We start from the raw sequence: 21768 nt of genomic DNA on the forward strand, positions 1-21768 counted from the left end.
CTTCCTGTTTTCACTTATGAACGCAGTTTGAAGTTGCGCGTGTGCCTCTGCAAGTTCCATTGAAAGCTGCATTCTGCACTGGACCTTTTTATTGGCTTTTAACTGCTGAGTGGGGAAAGAACTCATTCAGTACACATTCGGGCAGCATTCCCACCTCATGTTCCCCCAGCAGGACCCATCCTGCCAGCTATGCATATTGGAAATGTGAGCAGGTTCTGCGCTCTTGATCGGAAAATCGTATTCCCCTCCTCGCCCCTGATTTTAGCAGATGGTGATGTATTCAAAAAGGCCTCTTTTGTACTTTCATTCCATTGACTTCTGGTTTTGAGTTGGAAAATTCACATGTGAAATTGGCCCGATGTGTTCTAATGATTTGCAGCTAGAAAGGGAGAGGGCTCCTATGCAGTTCCAACAACACCGAGATGGGTTTTATGAGGGATAGGATTAAACATCTCCACGGAACGGTTGGCCAGATGGATAATGCAGGGGGATGACGGGACAAAGCTGCTTGTTTCAGGACGAAACTCGACCCACCTCTGGAAGGAAGTCCTGCCTTACAGAGCTCCCAATCGATCTGATTGACTGGGCAATCTGCACTCGGGCCTGTGCCAGGGTCACTACTGCGACCACAAGCAGTCCTTGGGGGTGATAATCCCGAGGTCTCCAGCTTTTAAGGTACACCAGCGACTTTGTACAGCCTGCCTGACCAGATGAAGCCCAGCAAGGATTGGAGGTGGGGATGGAGTGTCCTGTGTTAGAGGATAGACAGATGGAGGCTTAAATAAGGTGGTTCCATCTTGGGGGAGATGCCAACTCCCTGCAGTGACACCTGCCAGGCTCCCTGTCTTGCTAACTACCAATGGCCAAGGCTGGAAGAGTGCACTGGTCCCACTACACAATGGGTCACAGCGTAAAATAAAAATACTTTCCTCATTTACTAAGAGGATGAATTAATATCTTTATCTACACCTAGTTCTAAACAACAAGAATGATCAACCAGGTTTCTTAATAACCACTCTAATGGATTTAATTATCAACAAAAAACGTAACTAATTATTGCAGTTTTATTGAAAACCAGACTCCAACATAGAAGTAAAAATTATTAGGAGAAAGTGAGGACTACAGATACCTCCAAACAGACCCAACCGCCATGGATATATTTCCCTCCCCTCCCCTATCAGCGTTCCGGAAAGACCACTCCCTCCGCAACTCCCTCGTCAGGTCCCCACCCCCCACCAACCCAACCTCCACTCCCGGCACCTTCCCCTGCAACTGCAAGAAATGCAAAACTTGCGCCCACACCTCCCCCCTCACTTCCCTCCAAGGCCCCAAGGGATCCTTCCATATCCATCACAAATTCATCTGCACCTCCACACATATCATTTACTGCATTCGCTGTACCCGATTTGGCCTCCTATACATTGGGGAGACAGGCCGCCTACTTGCGGAATGTTTCAGAGAAACATTCCTCTGGGACACCCGCACCAACCAACCCAACCGCCCCGTGGCTGAACACTTTAACTCCCCCTCCCACTCCGCCAAGGACATGCGGGTCCTTGGCCTCCTCCATCGCCAGACCATGGCAACACAACGCCTGGAGGATGAGCGCCTCATCTTCCGCTTAGGAACCCTCCAACCACAAGGGATGAATGCAGATTTCTCCAGCTTCCTCATTTCCCCTCCTTCCACCTTTCCTCAGTCCCAACCCTCAGACTCAGCACCGTCTTCTTGACCTGCAATCTTCTTCCCGACCTCTCCACCCCCACCCCCTCTCCGGCCAATCACCCTCACCTTAACCTCCTTCCACCTATCGCATTCCCGATGCCCCTCCCCCAAGTCCCTCCTCCCTACCTTTTATCTTAGCCTGCTTGGCACACCCTCCTCATTCCTGAAGAAGGGCTTATGCCCGAAACGTCGATTCTCCTTCTCCTTTGATGCTGCCTGACCTGCTGCGCTTTTCCAGCAGCACATTTTTCAGCTCAAGTAGAAATGATTCTCCATTTAACTATTCTCAAAACAGACACAAATATGTATGCACTCTTCAGGAAAAAAGAAAAGAACAGGTTTCTCTCGAGCGAGTGACTTTCGAAACAACAAACTGTCTTAGCCAAACACAAAAGGATCAATTGCAAAACTTTCCAAAGTCTGGTGCTCTGATGTTCTGCCATATTTGATCATGATTCATTATCTCTGGAGCCACAACTTTCTCAGGAAATACAATCTTAAGATTTCCCTTCAATATCTTGTCAAAAAATGTTCACCCTGAACCTACAGAGAGGGTCAACTTTCCACAGAATGAGAGAGATCAGCTTGGCAACAGGTTCTAAACAAAGCTTCTTCTGATTCAGCCAGTTTGGATAGCTGCTTGTTTTTATCTGGTTCAGTTGGAGGAAAACATGCTAAGGTCCATCTGTGTTTAAGACAGCTCCCAGTAGGCATCTGCAGTAAAGCTAGTGGTTATCATCAGTCTTGGGATTTCCAGGAAGCATTGTTGTCACAAGCTCCAATGGCTACAGTGAACTTTCAATGATCTCTTTTAAAGAAACCACTCCAGACTTTTCCACAAAACTTGAAATAAATGCATTTTGTGCAATCTTTCAAAATTTATGATTTGGAGATGCCAGTGTTGGACTGGGGTGTACAAAGTTAAAAATCACACAACACCACAACCATCTGATGAAGGAGCAGTGCTCTGAAAGCTAGTGCTTCCAATTAAACATATTGGACTATAACCTGGTGATTTTTAACTTTCAAAACTTAGGTCTTCAAAGCTGTTAGGTCTTCTCCATGTCCACTCTATCTAGGCCTCTCAGTATCCTGTAAGTTTCAATGAGATCCTACCACCGCCCCCCAATCTTTCCGAACTTTGTTGAGTTCAGACCCAAAGTCCTCAACTGTTCCTTGTATGTTAAGCCCTTCATCCCGGGATCATACTGTTAAACCACCTCTAGACCCCATCCAACGCCAGCACATTTTCCCTTAGATATGGGACCCTAAATTGCTCACAATATTCCAAATGCAGTCTGACCAGAGCCTTATACTGACTCAGCAGTACATCTCTGCACTTGTATTCTTTGTATTCGAGCCCTCTTGAAATGAATGCTAATGTTATCCTTTCAAAATTCAAGACCTGATGAAGAAAGGTGAAATGGTGATGATGGCTATATCACGGAACTAGTCATTTAGTGTTGTGATCCCAGTTATTGTTCCTACTTGACAAGTCAGCTCTCAGACTGAAACCTCGCTTCATAGATTTTTTTGAATTTAATGTGATGGCCTTTCACTGAAATATAAGCAACCAATATTTCAGATTTAGTTTTAGCAATTAAACTGAGTTTGTTATGTAAATTAAATGATGATACGTTAGAACAAACGCAGCAATTTACATTTAGTATCATTTGAGAGATTTCAAAACACGCAGCAAAATGCAATCCCATTGACTCTCAACACTATCACTCTTCATCACTCAAATACTCGGCAGGGAAGGGTCCCTTTTCTGTCACATCTATAGGTTTGAGCTTATATTTTTCTTTTAATTCCTAGTCTTGAGAGTTTGATAGCCTCTTCCTTAATTATTCCCACAACTATGCTTAGCTTTCCCAGCTTTAAATACCACTTTATGTTTCAAACAAGCCACTTCTGGTGAGGAATTCTCAAAGTTATACTGGGATAACCTCTTGGCTAACTATTCTGAACAAACTCCTTTCTCTTGCATTTAACTCCAGTTATATGAAATGCTCCCAGAGGTTTTCTAATCTATTGCTTTTTTTCAAAACAATTATCAGTTCTTGATTCTTAAACCAAAAGCAAGCCAACGCCTTTCAATATTTACTCTTTCTGATTGTAAAACACTGAGAAGTTTCCCACTATTGCACCAGGAGGACATTCAGTCAGCTGCTCTCTAACATTCTACTGGTTTAAGATTATGCCTTCAGAAAGACTGGCAATTAGTAAACCCCATCTTTACATGGGCCAAAATCCACATACCACCAGTTCAAAATCCAAATTATAATATAAATTGTATTAATATATTCAAAGTTTGTGAGAAGATTCGTAGCTCGGGTGCTCGTTGCTTGGTTCTGTTCACCGAGCTGGAAGTTTTTGTTGCAAACGTTTCGTCCCGTGTCTAGGTGACATCCTCAGTGCTTGGGAGCCTCCTGTGAAGCGCTTCTGTGGTGTTTCCTCCGGCATTTATAGTGGCCTGTCCCTGCCGCTTCCGGTTGTCAGTTTCAGCTGTCCGCTGTAGTGGCCGGTATATTGGGTCCAGGTCGATGTGTTTGTTGATGGAGTTTGTGGATGAGTGCCATGCTTCTAGGAATTCCCTGGCTGTTCTTTGTTTCGCTTGCCCTATAATGGTAGTGTTGTCCCAGTCAAATTCATGTTGCTTGTCGTCTGCGTGTGTGGCTACTAGGGATAGCTGGTCGTGTCGTTTCGTGGCTAGTTGATGTTCGTGAATGCGGATCGTTAGCTGTCTTCCTGTTTGTCCTATATAGGACTTCCTGTTTGTCCTATATAGGACACTATATAGGACAAACAGGAAGACAGCTAACAATCCGCATCCACGAACATCAACTAGCCACGAAACGACACGACCAGCTATCCCTAGTAGCCACACACGCAGACGACAAGCAACATGAATTTGACTGGGACAACACTACTATTATAGGAGAAAGTGAGGACTGCAGAGGCTGGAGATCAGAGCTGAAAATGTGTTGCTGGTAACACTACCATTATAGGGCAAGCGAAACAAAGAACAGCCAGGGAATTCCTAGAAGCTTGGCACTCATCCACAAACTCCATCAACAAACACATAGACCTGGACCCAATATACCAGCCACTACAGCGGACAGCTGAAACTGACAACCGGAAGCGGCAGGGACAGGCCACTATAAATGCCGGAGGAAACACCACAGAAACGCTTCACAGGAGGCTCCCAAGCACTGAGGATGTCACCTAGACAGGGGACGAAACGTTTGCAACAAAAACTGTATTAATATATATTTAAATCAGACCCCACTGTATCACAAGAGGCCTCCAAGAAGTTCACAGAATATTCCCAATCTAATCTAAAAAACATAGCAACATCATGACAGGAAGATCTGGAACCAGAGCTGAGGAAAATAAAATGGTGATTTAAAAAGTGGGGTGGCAAGGTGACTCAGTGGTTAGCGCTGCTGCCTCGCAGCACCAGGGTCCCAGGTTCGATTCCAGCCTCGAGTGACTGTCTGTGTGGAGTTTGCACATTCTCCCCGTGTCTGCATGGGTTTCCTCCGGGTGCTCCGGTTTCCTCCCACAGTCCAAAGATGCGCCGGTCAGGCGAATTGGTCATGTTAAATTGCCTGTAGTGTTAGGTACATTAGTCAGAGGGGAAATGGGTCTGGGTGGGTTACTCTTTGGAGGGTCGGTGTGGACTGGTTGGGCCGAAGGGCCTGTTTCCACACTGTAGGGAATCTAATCTAAATCTGATGATTACTTCAAAATCCTACTGTGGTAACTTGAATTCAGTTGACCAAGACTGGAAATGAAAATGAAGTTAGTAAAAACTGAACTGAAAAAGTAACCTATTACCTCTGCAGGGTCTGACCCATTTGTAAATTTAGTCCCACATCAAAATGACGCTTTATACTGGTCAGGATATTCCTTTTTTAAAACAAAGTTTATCTGTTCATAAATCTGGACACAGTCAGAAGATAATTACAGATTGTTGAAGTCACATAAGCCGTCTTGATTTGCCTGTCTAAGAGTGATTCCAGATTTAGATCTTCACTAATCTATCTGAAACTTTATTCTACATATAGACATATGTAGCAAGAGCTTCTTGATTTCATACTTGGATTTTACTCGTTGCTTACATGAACCTTTGCCCGGTCACAATTTAATTTTAAATAATATGCTAATTTATCAATCCCTGAACAATTTATGTATGTCATTCAAAAAATATTTTGCAATGTAAACTGGATAATACAAGTAATATTTTGGGGCTTGGATTTCAAAACGGAGACAGCCGATAAGGTAACCTTTCAGGTGTCCCTCCAAAGGTAAAGTAGGCAAGTTTTCTCAACAGTGGCTTCACAAGATAAGAATCCAACTCTCATACTAGAGACTCGAGTTGATATAATCCAGGCTAACTCTTCACTGTGGTTTTGAAGCAGTGCTGCACTGTCAAGCGCTGTTTTTCATATGAGACATTAAACAGAGACATTGTCTGTCTTTTCAGTTGGAGAGTAAAGAGCCCAAAGCACAATTCAAGGAAGAACTGAAATGCCTGGCCAATATTTATCCCTCAGCCAGCAACAATACAACAGATAATTTCGCTATGATCTCATTGCCGTTTGTGGGACTTGGCTGTGCACTTCTTGGTTCTCTTGTTTCTACCATTAACAGGGACCATACTTCAGAAGCTCTTCATTCACTTTGAAATGTTTTAGGATTTTCTGAGGCCATGCTGGCTACTATATAAATGCAATTTCTTCTCTAAGAAAGTTACAAGCTGGTGTGTGGAACAAAGGGTTTAACTGTTTGGAACAATGAGGGGGTGCACGATGCATTTTGACACCAATCTGACAGAAATGGAGTGCAGGTGAGCTTCACATCACTGGGTCAAGGTGATATTTCATCTTCCTGGACTACATTTTTTCAACTTTCATGATGATAATCTGGGTCAAATGCCTCTCCCCAACCTGAATTTAACAGTGCCTTGAAAATTCTGTGGTGTTAATATGAGATAGATAGATAGAATCCCTACACTGTGGAAACAGACCCTTCAGCCCAACCAGTCCACCTGACCCTCTGAAGAGTAAACCACCCAGACCCATTCCCCCTATCCTATATTTTACCTTGACTAATGCACCTAACCTACACATCCCTGAATGCTATGGGCAATTTAGCATGGCCAATTCACCTAACCTGCACAGCTTTGGACTGTGGGAGGAAACTGGAGCACCCGGAGGAAACCCACACAGACACTGGGAGAATGTGCAAACTCCACACGGCTGCCTGAGGCTGGAATCGAACCAGAGTCCCTGGACTGCAAGGCAGCAGTGCTAACCACTGAGCTATCAGGGTGTCACGGAGAAGTGAGATTGTGGGCAGCTTGTGATTATCCTTTCTCTTCCATTTTAAATAGGAATTGATTGACTTGAAAATGATACAGTGCAAAAGAATTGTGAATGGTGAGTCGACAAATTTATTCTTTCTTCATATGGTTTTTCTCTCTTCCTTTCCGGAATGAATGTTTTAAATAGAGTTCTGGTATTTAGCAAAGGAAGTTGACAGAACGAAAGGTAAACTGTTGGTATTACAGCAAACAGGAATGGCCTTCCAAGTAGGAGTTAAACACATTACTGTAAAGGGTTGGGAATAGGACCTCAGTTGGCTTGCACACAGTGGCCTAGAGTTTCTTCTTTTGGTGCAGATGGCATGTTGCAACCACAGTGTACCTGAACTTGCTTTATTTAGGTTGCACTGAAGTTTCTGTTCAATTTCCATTCATTCACGGAATCAAATGCATAAGTTTTTTTCACAAACCAATGTGATCAGGCAGCATTCTAAGACAAAACGTGTTACCTTTTAATCTTCATTCCAATAGTTACACGTTTTTCTCAATACTTTAAAAGTGGGAACATGTAGGTACCAATGTACTGATCAGCAATAACCATTATTAATTAGTGCCCAGCCTTGGGGATTAACTTAACATTAAAACTACTGGGGTAATAGCTTGAAAAACTGTGCTTAAACAGTCAATCATTTTGATGGTCAGTTGTAACATGCATAAAGCACTATGCACCCTGGAAAATAGGTGCAACTTGAAAAGCCTTCCTGAATCAGCTGAGTACCACAGGGTCAGTTTTTTTGGGTGGGGCCTGATCTGCACAATCATGAGTAATGTAAGTGGTTACAGGCATCACTTGAGTTCTAAGTTCTGATTCTTTCATTACTGGGCACTCTTACCAAATATAACTGCAAAACTCTAAGGAAAATTATTTATTTAAGATGTCACACCCTTGTTTATACCTTTTCTAACCACCACTATCCATAATCATTCCTACACATGCTCTCATTCATCTTCCTAAGCTTGTCTGCATTTATTTTTCTCAGAGGTGCTGGACACCATAGATTATGTTGCAACAGATGAGCGAGTCATTTTTAGGACTTGTGAAAGAGAAAAGAATCATGTTGTCTTCCAAATGGTAAGAATTACCCATCCATTCTGGTAAAAATTTCAAACACTGACTGATGGTTCAATATAGTCTATTTGAATAGCTGCAAATGCATAAGTTAACCCTGGAGAAATTGCACTGCTCTGTGTGTTGCACGTGATGGGAATTTCTAGATTAGAAACCTTTAGATTTGCATAATAACAAACTTAAAAGAAACAGGAATGTGAAGATGTAGAAAGTTCCTTGCATTAATTTCAGAATATTGATATTTCAGATTTACCATCTCCCTTTGACAAATTCATTCCTAATTCCATTTCTAATGTGTAAAAGGTTAACCTTGTGTCAATGCCGATTTTAAATAGATTTCATTTCAGAAACAATCTTCCAGTTGAGCTGATGGACAGACTAGCATCTTCCTCCCCTGGGCATACAGGACGAGTGCACATCCTTGAGATCGCTCTGCTGTACAAATGGCATAGTCTATTATGTGCCTGTGTTTGGATCTGGGAAATTTGTGCTGTTTTCAGTTTATCTGCTTGTTGGAAAACAGTGTGTGTGACGGTTATGCCAAACTCACTGTAGTTATAGAGAAGGAGCTGGCCACTGGGTTTTGCTGTGTCAGTGCATATATCCAAGTACTCCTTTCCATCTGCTACAGTCTGTGCTGACTTGGATGTTGAAATCAGCAAGAATTGAGTTTGTCCTGATGGGGAACACCCCTAATTATATTGCCATGACAATTATAGAGTGCTTCTCATCTGAACATCAGTGTTGGTGTATAGACACTTAATGAGGTTATAGATTGTTTCCGGCAAGACTTGAACAAAGACGATTGCTGACCCCTGCAGGAAATGAGTCAAGATTGTACAGCACAGTTCAAATCAAATGGCAAAGCCCACAGCTGACAATCCAGGCTGCTCCTTGCACTTGCCAGTTCGGTAATAGGTGTGGTTCCAGTGACCTCCTGTTGAGTCTCCTCAGCGAGCTTTGTTTCTTGGGCAGCTATCTTGATGCTGTACTGGCCCATCATTCTGGCAATGAGGGCCATTCTGTGTTCTCCTCTCAGTGTTCTGGTGTTCCATGAACAATATTTCTCACAATGAACATCAGTCTGTATTTACATTTTGACAATGACCAGCTGATAAAGCAGGGAGTAGCAACCTGGCAGTTGCAGGGAGAGTAGAATGTCCTGGGGTTAAGGCTCCTTTTCATTCTCCTGCCTCAGATTGGGGAGCACAGCACTGTACCTAAAGAGGTCAGCTGTGTTGCCTCAGGAGGATGTGAACTTCATAACTGCCCTTATCTGTGGAGGGTGACTGTCACCCTGAGGCTGCCTGGGTTTAGGGTTCTGACTGAAGATTGCCGATAGCATCCTGTACCTGTCCCCATCATCGCAGGCCTTGGTATGATTGGTGTTTTTGTTGATGATAACATAACAAACAAGCTGCACCTTGAGGTAATTGAAGAAGCTATGGTTTGTCAGTACCTCTCACCATCTTTTGTCCAAGGCAGTGAATATGACACAAGCTCAGCAGCTGAGAAAGGCTGGCCTTCTCTGAGAAGAGCTGCTGACCAAATGAAGAGCTTCATTGACCCATACCATCAGCGTCCTACCCACTGGCAGTATTGTGATCATCTGCACTCAGCTGACAGGTACTTTGATTTACCTGTTCCTCCAGGGCTGTGAAATCACAGTTGCCTTTTCCAAGGTAGGCTGACAGATCCTGCGGACCCAGAGCTATCAGGGTTAAAGAGACCAAATGCCCACCTTTATATTTCCTGTCCTCTCAGTTCCAAACAAGGATTGACACATGAAGCTGGCCAGTAGGGTTTTGAATAGGAGAGGCTCTTTGATACGCTGATTGTGGGGAACTTCTTATGGATGAACAGCATCCCAAACCTCACCACTATCCCAGTCCTTCCTAACTATTTGATTCCCTTTGAATAGCCACTGTTGTACCATCAGAAGCATGGCAGTCAGTTTGTACACAGAATCCATAAAGAGAATTCACTGTCTCCTGAAACTAAATCAGCTTTATGTTCAAATAGATTGAGCCCAGTGTAAGTTAGAAAATGATATTGGTTACTGTGATTTCATGCTAAGAATCTGACAATATTGTCAATTCACCATGTTGTTTTGGATTTCACTATCCATTGCTATTGTTTTCATTGTAAAGTAATTCCGCTTATATTTAAGTAAAGCTTCTCAACCTTTAACATCATCTTTTTTTTTGTCTGCATTCATCTGGAAGTTAGTCTTTTTTAAAATTTTGTTCCTTGCAGGGCACAGCTGATCCTCAGAGAGCGCTTACAGTCGCACAGCTTATGTAAGTCTTTAACAAGCCTATCACTGCTCCAATAGCTACTCAATGAACTTGCTATAAAGTGCCCTCAAGTAACACTCATATGAGAAGACTTTGGAGTGCAGGTTCATAGTTCCTTGAAAGTGGAGTCGCAGTTAGACAGGGTGATGAAGAAGGCATTTAGTATCCTTGTCTTTATTGATCGGTGCATCGAGTATTGAAGATGGGAGGTTATGTTGCAGCTGTACAGGACATTCCAAAAGTTAGGCCACTTTTGGAATACTGCATGCAATTCTGGTCTCCCTCCTATTGGAAAGATATTGTTAAACTTGAAAGATTGCTGAAAAGGTTTACAAGGATGTCACCGACGCTGGAGAGCTCAAGCTATATGTAGAGGCTGAATAGGCTGGGGCTATATTCCCTGGAGTTTCGGAGGCTGAGGGATGACCTAAAAGAAGTTTTATAAAATCATGAAAGGTGTAGGTAAGGTGAATAGTCAAGATCTTTTCCCCAGGGTAGTGGAGTCTAAAACTAGTGGGCATAGGCTTAAGGCGAAAGGGGAAAGATGTAAAAGGTATCTAAGGGGCAACTTGTCACACAGAGGGTGGTGTGTGTATGGAATGAACTGCCAGAGGAAGTGTAGACGCTGTTGGATATAGGAATAGGAAGGATTTAGAGGGATATGGGCCAAATGCCGGCAAATGGGACTTCATTAGTTTAGGATATCTGGTGGGCATGGATGAGTTGGACTGAAGAGTCTGTTTCTGTGAGGTACGTCTCGATCACTCGAAGTGAATATAGGGGCACTAGAGTGTGAGGGCAACTGAGTGAGTTCTGGGGAATTTAATTCAAAGTGGGGAATTCTACATATAGTGGGAAAGAGGTGTTTTAACTGAGATTTATTGTAAAGGGTAAGGCTGCTGAGTATGAAGTTCAATGAAGTGAGATGCTGGAGCTTCTCGTTGAGCATCCACTGCTAAGGATTCTGTCTCAAAGGTCAAAAATTCTGAAATGTACATTTTTAAGACAACGTTAGTACAAGACAAATATGCCCTTAATAAATACTACAAAAGCAGCTCAGACAAGAGAATTCCCATTGTGTAGTTCCAAGGAAGTCATGGACATCTTACATGACCAAGACTAGTATACTTGCATTTACAGACCTCAGGCTCCTGGATGGAATAGTCATGGGTTTGGAAGATGCTGTCTAAGGTGAATTTCTGCAGTGCATCTTGTAGATATACACACTGATGCTACTAAGCATCGATGATGGAGGGAGTGGATGCTTGTGGATTTAGATTAGATCCTGTACAGTGTGGAAATGGACCCTTCAGCCCAACCAATCCACACCAACCCTCCGAAGAGCAACCCACCCCCCTCAGACTAATGCACCTAACACTATGGACAATTTAACATGGCTAATTCTTCTGACCTGCACATCTTTGGACTGTGGGAAGAAACCGGAGCACCTGGAGGAAACTCACGCAGACATGGGGAGAATGTGCAAACTCCACACAGACAGTCGCTCAAGGCTGGAATTGAATCTGGGACCCTGGTGTTGTGAGGCAGTAATGCTAACCACTGAGCCACCGTGCCGCCAAACAAGCAGGCTGCTTTGTCTTGGATGGCGTCAAGCTTCTTGAGTGTTGATGGAGAACCCATTCAGGCAAGAGGAGCGTATTACACCTCACTCCTGATTTGTGCCTTGTAAATGGTGATCAGGCTTTAGGGTTCAAGGGGTGATTTACTCACTATTTCTAGCTTCTGACCTTTTCTTATAGCCACTGTATTTATGTGGTTAGTCCATTTGAATTTCTAGTCAGTACAAACCCTCAGAATGTTGATGGTGAGGACTCAATTAAATAGCTTAAGCATTTATTCATTAGAGTTTAGAAGAATGAATGTGATCTCTTTGCTACATACAAGATTCTGAGGGGACTTGACAGGGTCGATGTTGAGAAGATGTGCCCCTGAGTGGGAGGATTCTCAAACTAGAGGTCAGTGCTACAGAAGGGTTTAAGAAGGGTGGTAAAGACAAGCCAGGGAATTATAGACCGGTGAGCCTAACCTCGGTGGTGGGCAAGTTGTTGGAGGGAATCCTGAGGGACAGGTGTACATGTATTTGGAAAGGCAAGGACTGATTCGGGATAGTCAACATGGCTTTGTGCATGGGAAATCATATCTCACAAACTTGATTGAGTTTTTTGAAGAAGTAACAAAGAAGATTGATGAGGGCAGAGCAGTAGATATGATCTATATGGACTTCAGTAAGGCATTCGACAAGGTTCCCCATGGGAAACTGATTAGCAAGGTTAGATCTCATGGAATACAGGGAGAACTAGCCATTTGGATACAGAACTGGCTCAAAGGTAGAAGATAGAGGCTGGTGGTTGAGGGTTGTTTTTCAGACTGGAGGCCTGTGACCAATGGAGTGCCACAAGGATCGGTGCTGGGCCCTCTACTTTTTGTCATTTACATAAATGATTTGGATGCAAGCATAAGAGGTACAGTTAGTAAGTTTGCAGATGACACCAAAATTGGAGGTGTAGTGGACAGTGAAGAGGGTTACATCAGATTACAACAGGATCTGGACCAGACGGGCCAATGGGCTGAGAAGTGGCAGATGGAGTTTACTTCAGATAAATGCGAGGTGCTGCATTTTGGGAAAGCAAATCTTAGCAGGATTTATACACTTAATGGTAAGGTCCGAGGGAGTGTTGCTGAACAAAGAGACCTTGGAGTGCAGGTTCATAGCTCCTTGAAAGTGGAGTCGCAGGTAGATAGGATAGTGAAGAAGGCGTTTGGTATGCTTTCCTTTATTGGTCAGAGTATTGAGTACAGGAGTTGGGAGGTCATGTTGCGGCTGTACAGGATATTGGTTAGGCCACTGTTGGAATATTGCGTGCAATTCTGGTCTCCTTCCTATTGGAAAGATGTTGTGAAACTTGAAAGGGTTCAGAAAAGATTTACAAGGATGTTGCCAGGGTTGGAGGATCTGAGCTACATGGAGAGGCTGAACAGTCTGGGGCTGTTTTCCCTGGAGCTTTGGAGGCTGAGGGGTGACCTTATAGAGGTTTACAAAAATATGTGGGGCATGGATAGGATAAATAGACAAAAGTCTTTTCCCTAGGGTCGGGGAGTCCAGAACTAGAGGGCATAGGTTTAGGGTGAGAGGGGAGAGATATAAAAGAGACCTAAGGGGCAACTTTTTCATGCAGAGGATGGTACATGTATGGAATGAGCTGCCAGAGGATGTGGTGGAGGCTGGTACAATTGCAACATTTAAGAGGCATTTTGGATGGGTATATGATTAGGAAGGGTTTGGAGGGATATGGGCCGGGCGCTGGCAGGTGGGACTAGATTGGGTTGGGATATCTGGTCGGCATGGATGGGTTGGACCGAAGGGTCTGTTTCCATGCTGTATATCTCTATGACTCTAATAAGGGGATACTCATTTAACTAATCAAAGGAATGTCTTCTCTCAGAGGATAGGGAACCTCTGGAGTTCTCTACTCAGAGAGTTATGAAGGCTAGATTACTGAAAGTATTTAATGAAAAGCTTGAAGTAATTTGAGTTGAGAGCTATAAGGAGCTGTTTTGGAAGAGGAGTTGAGGCCTGGGGCATATATTGATGGGCCAAATGACTCCCTCTGAGTCGGGGGATGACTAGAAGATTATTGCCAATGACTTCAATTTCAATTCTCACTTCCTTCACTTTCATTGGCTGTCTCTTATTTGGGCCCAGAGGCCTACAGCAGTTTTCTCCTCTGCAAGGTTTGTGAAGGTTTGTAGCTCAGGTTGAGGTTTAGGGTGTAGGTTTGCTCGCTGAGCTGTAGGTTTGATATCCAGACGTTTCATTACCTGACTAGGTAACATCATCAGTGGCGACCTCCAAGTGAAGCAAAGTTTTCTCCTCTGTCACTATGGTCTGGGCAGCATCTGCCTCAGTCATTAAGACAGATACAAAGTATTAATTTGACATCTCAGACATGACCCTTGCCTCCTCCTTGTTCTTATGAGACTGATCATATTAGAATGGAGAATAATACATTAATAGGTAGAGTTATAGAAAAGAAGAAAGAAATGGAGATTCAATCAGGGTTAGTGTGCACGTATGTGAATGCACAGAGTGTAGTCAATGAGATTGGTGAGTCACTTATGCAGATTGATATTTGGAATTATATTGTGGCTGTTCCAGTGATGATGGATGGGCCAAGTAGACCATACGACAGTGGGGGAAAACACTCTTGAGATCGTTATTATTGTGTCATAAGTTTTAGGATGACGGTGGAAAAAGACAATCCAGAGTTAGAGTGAAATAACTGAGGAGCAGCCGACAATGTTTGGCCAAGGTTAGAGGTGGATTGACAGTAAAAACTATGGAATAATGGAAAGAAGAGGGTGTTCAGGCACAGTCAACATTTATTTCCTTAAAAGGAAAGGATAGGCTGAACAGGCCCAGAGCTCCTTGAAGAAAGAAGATAACAAAATTAAGATAAAGAACCAAAAGTGTACTCATGACAGGTATCGGGTAGAAGCTATAACTGAGAACCAATCTGGATATAAAAGGTTCAGAAGAGTGGTGAAGAAACAACTAAGAGGAGTTATGTGAAAAAACAAGTAGCTAAATTAAAGTATTCTGTCAACTCATTAAATAGTAAAAGACTGGTTACGAGAGGAGAAAGGCCAATTAGGGACCTTAAGGGGATTGGAGGCAAGGGTCATGTCTGAGATGTTAAATTAATAGTTTGTATCTGTCTTAACGAATGAGGGAGATGCTGCCCAGGCCATAGTGACAGAGGAGGAAACCTAGTCCTGAAAAGTGTTTAACATTGATAAGAGAGGTATTGGATAGGCCTTTGGTACTGAAAGCTGTAGGGATCGGGGCCTAAATGAGAGACAGCCAATGAAAGTGAAGGAAGTGAGAATTGAAATTCAAGTCATTGGCAATAATCTTCATGTCTTCCCAGGACTCAGAGGGAGTTGCTGGAGGACTGGGGAATTGGGAATGTAACATCCTCTTCAAAACAGGTTGTGAGAATGAACCAGTGAATTTAACTTCAGTGGTCTGGAAACTTTGTGAAACAATCATTTGGGAATCATGGAATAAGCAAGACAGTAGCAACGTAATCACACAGTTTTCTGAGAGAGTAAAGGATGAAGAGTAATGCTTCATGGATTTTTTTTTATCTGAAAGAAAGTTTGTAGTTGAGTTTTTCTGAGGTTGGGTTTGGGGCACTTGCTTTGCCTGATGTATGGTAATAATCTAGGTTTTGGTTTGCCGGGGACAAATTTGCAAATGATACAAAACTAGGAAGCACGGTAAACTGTGAGAAGGATAATTTAATACTACAAAAGACCTTTGAGAAGTTAGTGGAATAGGCAGATAAGTGGCTGATAAAGTTCAGTGGGGAGAAGTGTAAGGAGATACATTTTGGTGGAAAGAACACGTTGAGGCAGTATAAAGGGCAGCATCCCATAGTGTGTGCAGGAGTAGAGAGATCTTATTAAAGGTGGCAGGACAAGTACAGTGAGCAGTTAGTAAAACTTACAGTACACCAGACTTTATTTCAGGGCAAGGAGGCTGAGTTTATACATTGCACTAGTTGAGCGCATTTCAGGAAGGGCATGAAGCCGTTGGAGAGAGTGCAGAAGAGGTTTAAGAGGATGATGAGAAGCTTCAGTTCAGACAGTTTGGACATGATGGTATTGATTGTCTTGGAGAGGAGAAGCCTTAGAGAAGATTTGATTGTCTTCAAAAACATGAGGGTTGTGTGCTGGGTAGATGTACAGAAACTGTGCTTGCTTATGTAAAGATCGAGAATGAGAGGGCACAGATAGGAGGTAATATACAAAAGAAGCAACTGTGATACGAGCATAATCTTTCATTTCTATGTTGTATGACACTGAGTAGTTAGGGTCTGGAACACATTGTCTGGAAGTGTGGTGGATGCAGGTTTAATTGAGTCACTCAAGAGGGCATTATGAAAGTGGAATCAATATTCAGCATTATAGGGGAAAATACAGAAAAATGGCATTGAGTCATAATGCTCTCTTTAGAGAGCCAGCACGTTCATGATTGGCTGTAACAATTCTGTGATTCTCTGGATTTTCTTTGTACAAAGCCAGAAATATTGCTTTAAAACTTCCACCAAAGGTATTTATCAATATAACCTGCTGGCTTATTGAGTTTCTTCATTGAGTGACCTTACCATGCAGAACAGGGCTTGAATTTTCCTTTGCGATTTAGGGGGTGGGTAGACTCACACCTTGGTGTCTTTGGCCATTGTGCTAGTTCCCTGCCATGATTTTGACCCCATTTCCAAAGAGACCATCACGGGTTGGATCAGTTGACTGACGGCAAGTGCAAAAAGCCAGTTACCTGCGAATTGAATGAAGTGGCCTGGTAAAGCTCAATTCCTGCATTGACTGGGCTGTTGCTTGGCGAGCAGCCATATTTGGCTCAGGGAGAGATCGAGTGATCGTGATCGTTCACACAGGCAGCAGTAACTCTTCCCACCCCTCCAGGATCATGTCTAGGGAGCCCCACATTTTAAAAATCACTGCCGTGGCCACCTTCCTCGCTACCTCCGTGTTCAGGTTCACAGCTCCTGCCTCAAGCCCACTCTGACATTCAGTCAGGTAACAGCTAACCTGATTGTGGCCTCAACTCCACTTTCTTGGCTAAATTCTGTTAATTGCTGCTTGCTACATTTCAAAGATAAATCTACAAGCAACATAAAAATAGCGTGATGACAAATGATCTTATTGTCAGACAGCATTTCCTCTCATTCATCATGAGCAATGCAAAAGGAACATTCTGTTTATCTAAGAGTCTTGCACTTACTCCCTAAATGTCTCACTCTGTCACACTTTAGTTCTTGCATTTTGTGTGTAACTGAATGCGATGTTACAGGATTTAGCGGAAAACATATTCCTTATGAAAGTACTATGAAACCAGAGTGTTTGGTCAATGTTTTGAAAACCATTTATATTTTAATAAATATATTTCTAATTTTTCACAGAGAAAATGATGTAGCTGGAATAGATGTGAATATGGGCTGTCCGAAAGAATATTCTACCAAGGTAAGACCACACTTAGCTTTCGACCATCACAGTGGATATGCCCTACTTTAAAGAATTATATTCATGTGATTTCTATCAGGAGAGAGTGTACCCCATACTACTGATTGAAATCTTCAATACCAGCTGAACAAGGATTGCTCATGGCTACACAACAAAGCAAAGAACTGCCGATGCTGGAAGTCAGAAACAAAATGAGGAACTCAGCAGGAGAAAAAGCAGAGTTAACATTTTGGGTCCAGTCACCCTTCTTCAGAGCTGATTTTAGCTCGGAGAAGGTTATATATGCTAAAGGTGGGGAGAGAGAAGGAATTGATGAAAGATGGAGATGGAGCTCAGGTAGAGAGAGAAAAACAGTTGGGCAGACATAGGAACGGGTAAAGGTCAGCCTGAGAGAGTGAGTAGCTGCTAATTGGGACCATTAGTGGTGGTAGCAGTCCATGTGATGACAAGGACTGGTGTGTGGGAGCTGGGGGTAAGGACATGGGAGAACGTGAGTCAAGTCCTAAAATGGTTGAACTCGACATTGAGTCCAGAAAGTTGCAAAGTTCCCAAGCAGAAAATGAGGAGCTGTTCTTCCAGCTTGCATGGAGCATCGCTGGAACACTGAAGCAAGCTTGAGACAGAGACATTGGTCAGGAAACACAGTGGTGTGTTGAAATGGCAGGCACCAGGAAGATCGGAGTCATTTTTGTGGACAGAATGTAGGTGTTCTGCAAAATGGTTGCCCAGTTTACAGAACACCTACATCCTGTCTGCTACAATGATCCTAAGCTTCTGATTGATTGATGAAATGGAGAGATGTGTGGTGGATAAAATTGACCACAGAAACATGAAGAGTTTCACTTGAGAAGAGTAATGGGGGGCCAACATAAACAAAATGCTTGAATTTTAAAGGAAGTGCAAGAACAGAGAACATGCATATTTAGGAAAAAGGGTTTTTGAAGTTAATGTCAATGGCATGTAGGATTAGATTACTTACAGTGTGGAAACAGGCCCTTCGGCCCAACAAGTCCACACCACCCCGCCAAAGCGCATCCCACCCATACTCCTACATTTACCCCTTACCTAACACTACGGGCAATTTAGCATGGCCAATTCACCTGACCTGCACATCTTTGGATTGTGGGAGGAAACCGGAGCACCCGGAGGAAACCCACGCAGACACGGGGAGAATGTGCAAACTCCACACAGTCAGTCGCCTGAGGCGGGAATTGAACCCAGGTCTCTGGCGCTGTGAGGCAGCAGTGCTAGCCACCGTGCCGCCCACTACTGGCTTTCTAACTAATGGCATGGAGTACAACAGCAAGGGACTTACACTAACCTCTTAAAAACCACTAGTTCGGTCCCAGTGGACGTACTGTGACCAATTTTGGGCTCAACACTTTAGAAAGGAGGTCAAGGAGAGGTCGCAAAGGAAATCTACTGGGATGGAATTATGGGTGAAAGACCTGGAATAGGAACTGCTGCTGTTCTACTTGGAGCAAAGATGATGATGGGAATATTTGCCACATGTTCAAAGCGTACAGTTTCCAGTGGCAGAAGGGTAAAAAGAAACAAACTTGATGATTATTGGCAAAGTTACCAGAGACCGTTTGAGGTGGGAGGAAATAAACATTGACACTGAATCAGGAGTGCACTGCTTGAAACAATGAAGGAAGCATATTGAACAATGATTTTCAAAAGGGAATTGGATGGTACTTGAAGGTGAAAGTTTGCAGAGCCATGGAAACGCAGCAGAAGCGTGGGAATAATTGGCTCACTCTTTCAAAGAACTGGGGCAGATACAACTGGATGTATCATCCTACCGTACCACCAGAGTAGTTTGTGATCAGTTACTATGACCAGTATGTAAGTTAGCTCGCTGAGCTGGAAAGTTTGCTTTCAGATGTTTCGTCACCATACTAGATAATGTCATCAGTGAGAGTCTCTGGTGAAGCCCTGGTGGTATGTCCTGCCTCTCTATTTGTAGGTCTTGGCTTCTTAAGGTGGATGATGTCATTTACGGTTTTTTTTGTCAAGAGAAGGTAATAGGATTTAAATTGATGTGTTTATTGATAGAGTTCTGGTTAGAATGCCATGCCTCTAAGAATTCTCATGCGTTTCTTTGTTTTGCGTGTCCTAGGATGTGTGTGTTGTCCCAGTCAGTAGTGTCCTTCTTTGCCTGTATGTAGGGAAACTAGTGAGAGTGGGTCGTGTCTTTTGGTGGCTAATTGGTGTTCATGTATCCTGGTGGCTAGTCTCCTGCTTGTTTGTCCATTATAGTGTTTTTTACAGTTCTTGCATGGTATCTTGTAAATGACGTCAGTTACTATAACCATTTGTAGCAATTGCAATGCAATGTCTGGTGAACCTTTTTAAGATTTGCAAATACATTTATGAAATACGGTGCCTGTCGAATGTTAAAGACTGGGGCTAAGGTCTTGCTAGTTCTGTTGCCACAATTCAGATGAAATAGATCAAATCAGTGCAAGCGTTTGGAGCATCTTAAACATAAGGCAATGATGTTCGAAAGTGCACACCCATTTGTACCATGATCCTTTACACTGACACAAGATGATTTTTTTTCTGAACCAGGCCCCACACTCCAAAATTGGCCAAACTACCCTGCAGAAGGGTTCAGAAAAGATTTACAAGGATGTTGCCAGGATTGGAGGATTTGAGCTATCTGGAGAGGCTGAACAGGCTGGGGCTGTTTTCCCTGGAACGTCGGAGGCTGAGGCGTGACCTTATAGAGGTTTACAAAATTATGAGGGACATGGATAGGGTAAATAGGCAAAGTCTTTTCCCTGGGGTCAGGGAGTCCAGAACTAGAGGGCATAGGTTTAGGGTGAGAGGGGAAAGATATAAAAGAGACCTCAGTGGTAACGTTTTCACGCAGAGGGTGGTATGTATATGGAACGAGCTGCCAGAGGATGTGGTGGAGGCTGGTACAATTGCAACATTTAAAAGGCAGTTGGATGGGTGTATGAATAGGAAGGGTTTGGAGGGATATGGGCCAGGTACTGGCAGGTGGGACTGGATTGGCTTAGGTTATCTGGTCGGCATGGACGGTTTGGACCGAAGGGTCTGTTTCCATGCTGTACATCGCTATGACTCTATAAGTCATAAGGTTCTGCCAAAGGCACAGTCACTGGAAAGCTCTGCCAACTGCCCTTGTTTTCTTAAATGTATAGGGTCTTTGGAGTACATTTTAAAGTTCATCTTATTAAAAAAGTTAAATTTTTTAAAAAGCTAACTGATATATACCAACAAAACTTAATGATTCAGTCTTTTTTTTGAACTGAACTGATTTTTTAATTATTTAGAATGGGTTAGAGATTAATCGTGATAGTTACAAATACTCTCAAGATGTTCAATGTGGTGTTCAAGTGTTGGCTTTAGCCACTTGGTTATGAATCCAATCAGCTTTTGCCAGACCATTACACTTCAGTAATGGAGATTTCTGGGAATATTAGCATTCAATGATAAGCAATAGCAATGAATTGGATCTTTTACAGTTATTAATGCCCACTTTCAAGCTGTTTAATTTATTCAGTTCTTTGTAAAATTATGTTCCACTGAAATAGCTTTGATGGATTTTAAACTCCTCTTGAATAACGCTGTTACTTTGGTAGAATTTGTGGAATTGCATCCACTTATGCAATGTTCCCGAACCAGTGGGGCATGTAAGTGGGATGCCCAATTTCAAAAATAATTATTAAGAATTCTGAAAAAATATGGCATTGAGAATAAAAGTTAAGATATTAACTGTGTACTCATTTGTATCAGAAGCCAGATGTGAACACTTGAGCAAAAAGGTTATGAAGAAACCACTACCCTGTCCTTCACGTATCTTTGTGTGCAAGCCTTTGCTGCCATGACAACCATAAAAACTCAGGAAAGAAAGTGTCTCCAACTCAAAGCAGCTCTTTGAGTTATTAACACATCACTGAAATGCAGCCACAAGCTTCACGCCAGTGGCTAAATCATTATTTTGTTTTTAAAAATTCTTTACAATTTAGCAGTAAAATATATTTTCAGCAAAATCGTTAGAATTTTTAACATCGTTAAAATTTTCCAATAATGGTTAATATAATGCATGAGTACATAAAAATGCATTTGACACAATGGATCATGGCCAGTCAGTTGTTAAAGGTTGCAAACAACTGCAATATTGATAGTTAAAGTCCACTGAACAGATCCAGGCATTCTCAGTAATCTTCACATCAAGAGTTCATTGC

At 42.8% G+C, this 21768-nt stretch overlaps 1 protein-coding gene across 5 annotated transcripts in view; it reads left to right on the top strand.

Annotated features, from left to right (window-relative positions):
- Positions 1-21768, top strand: part of dus2 (dihydrouridine synthase 2) — a 120915-nt gene that overhangs the window by 21847 nt on the left and 77300 nt on the right. For all 5 annotated transcript variants that reach the window (XM_043707033.2, XM_087995919.1, XM_087995917.1 and 2 more), the window contains 4 exons: positions 7127-7172; positions 8098-8189; positions 10443-10486; positions 17488-17548. In XM_043707033.2, the coding sequence (XP_043562968.2) occupies positions 7127-7172; positions 8098-8189; positions 10443-10486; positions 17488-17548 (243 nt within the window). The remainder of the gene's footprint in view (positions 1-7126; positions 7173-8097; positions 8190-10442; positions 10487-17487; positions 17549-21768) is intronic.

The sequence above is a fragment of the Chiloscyllium plagiosum genome, unplaced genomic scaffold, assembly GCF_037043375.1.
Source record: "Chiloscyllium plagiosum isolate Xiang-an unplaced genomic scaffold, Cpla_swu_hap1 HiC_scaffold_17, whole genome shotgun sequence".
Lineage (NCBI taxonomy): Eukaryota > Metazoa > Chordata > Chondrichthyes > Orectolobiformes > Hemiscylliidae > Chiloscyllium > Chiloscyllium plagiosum.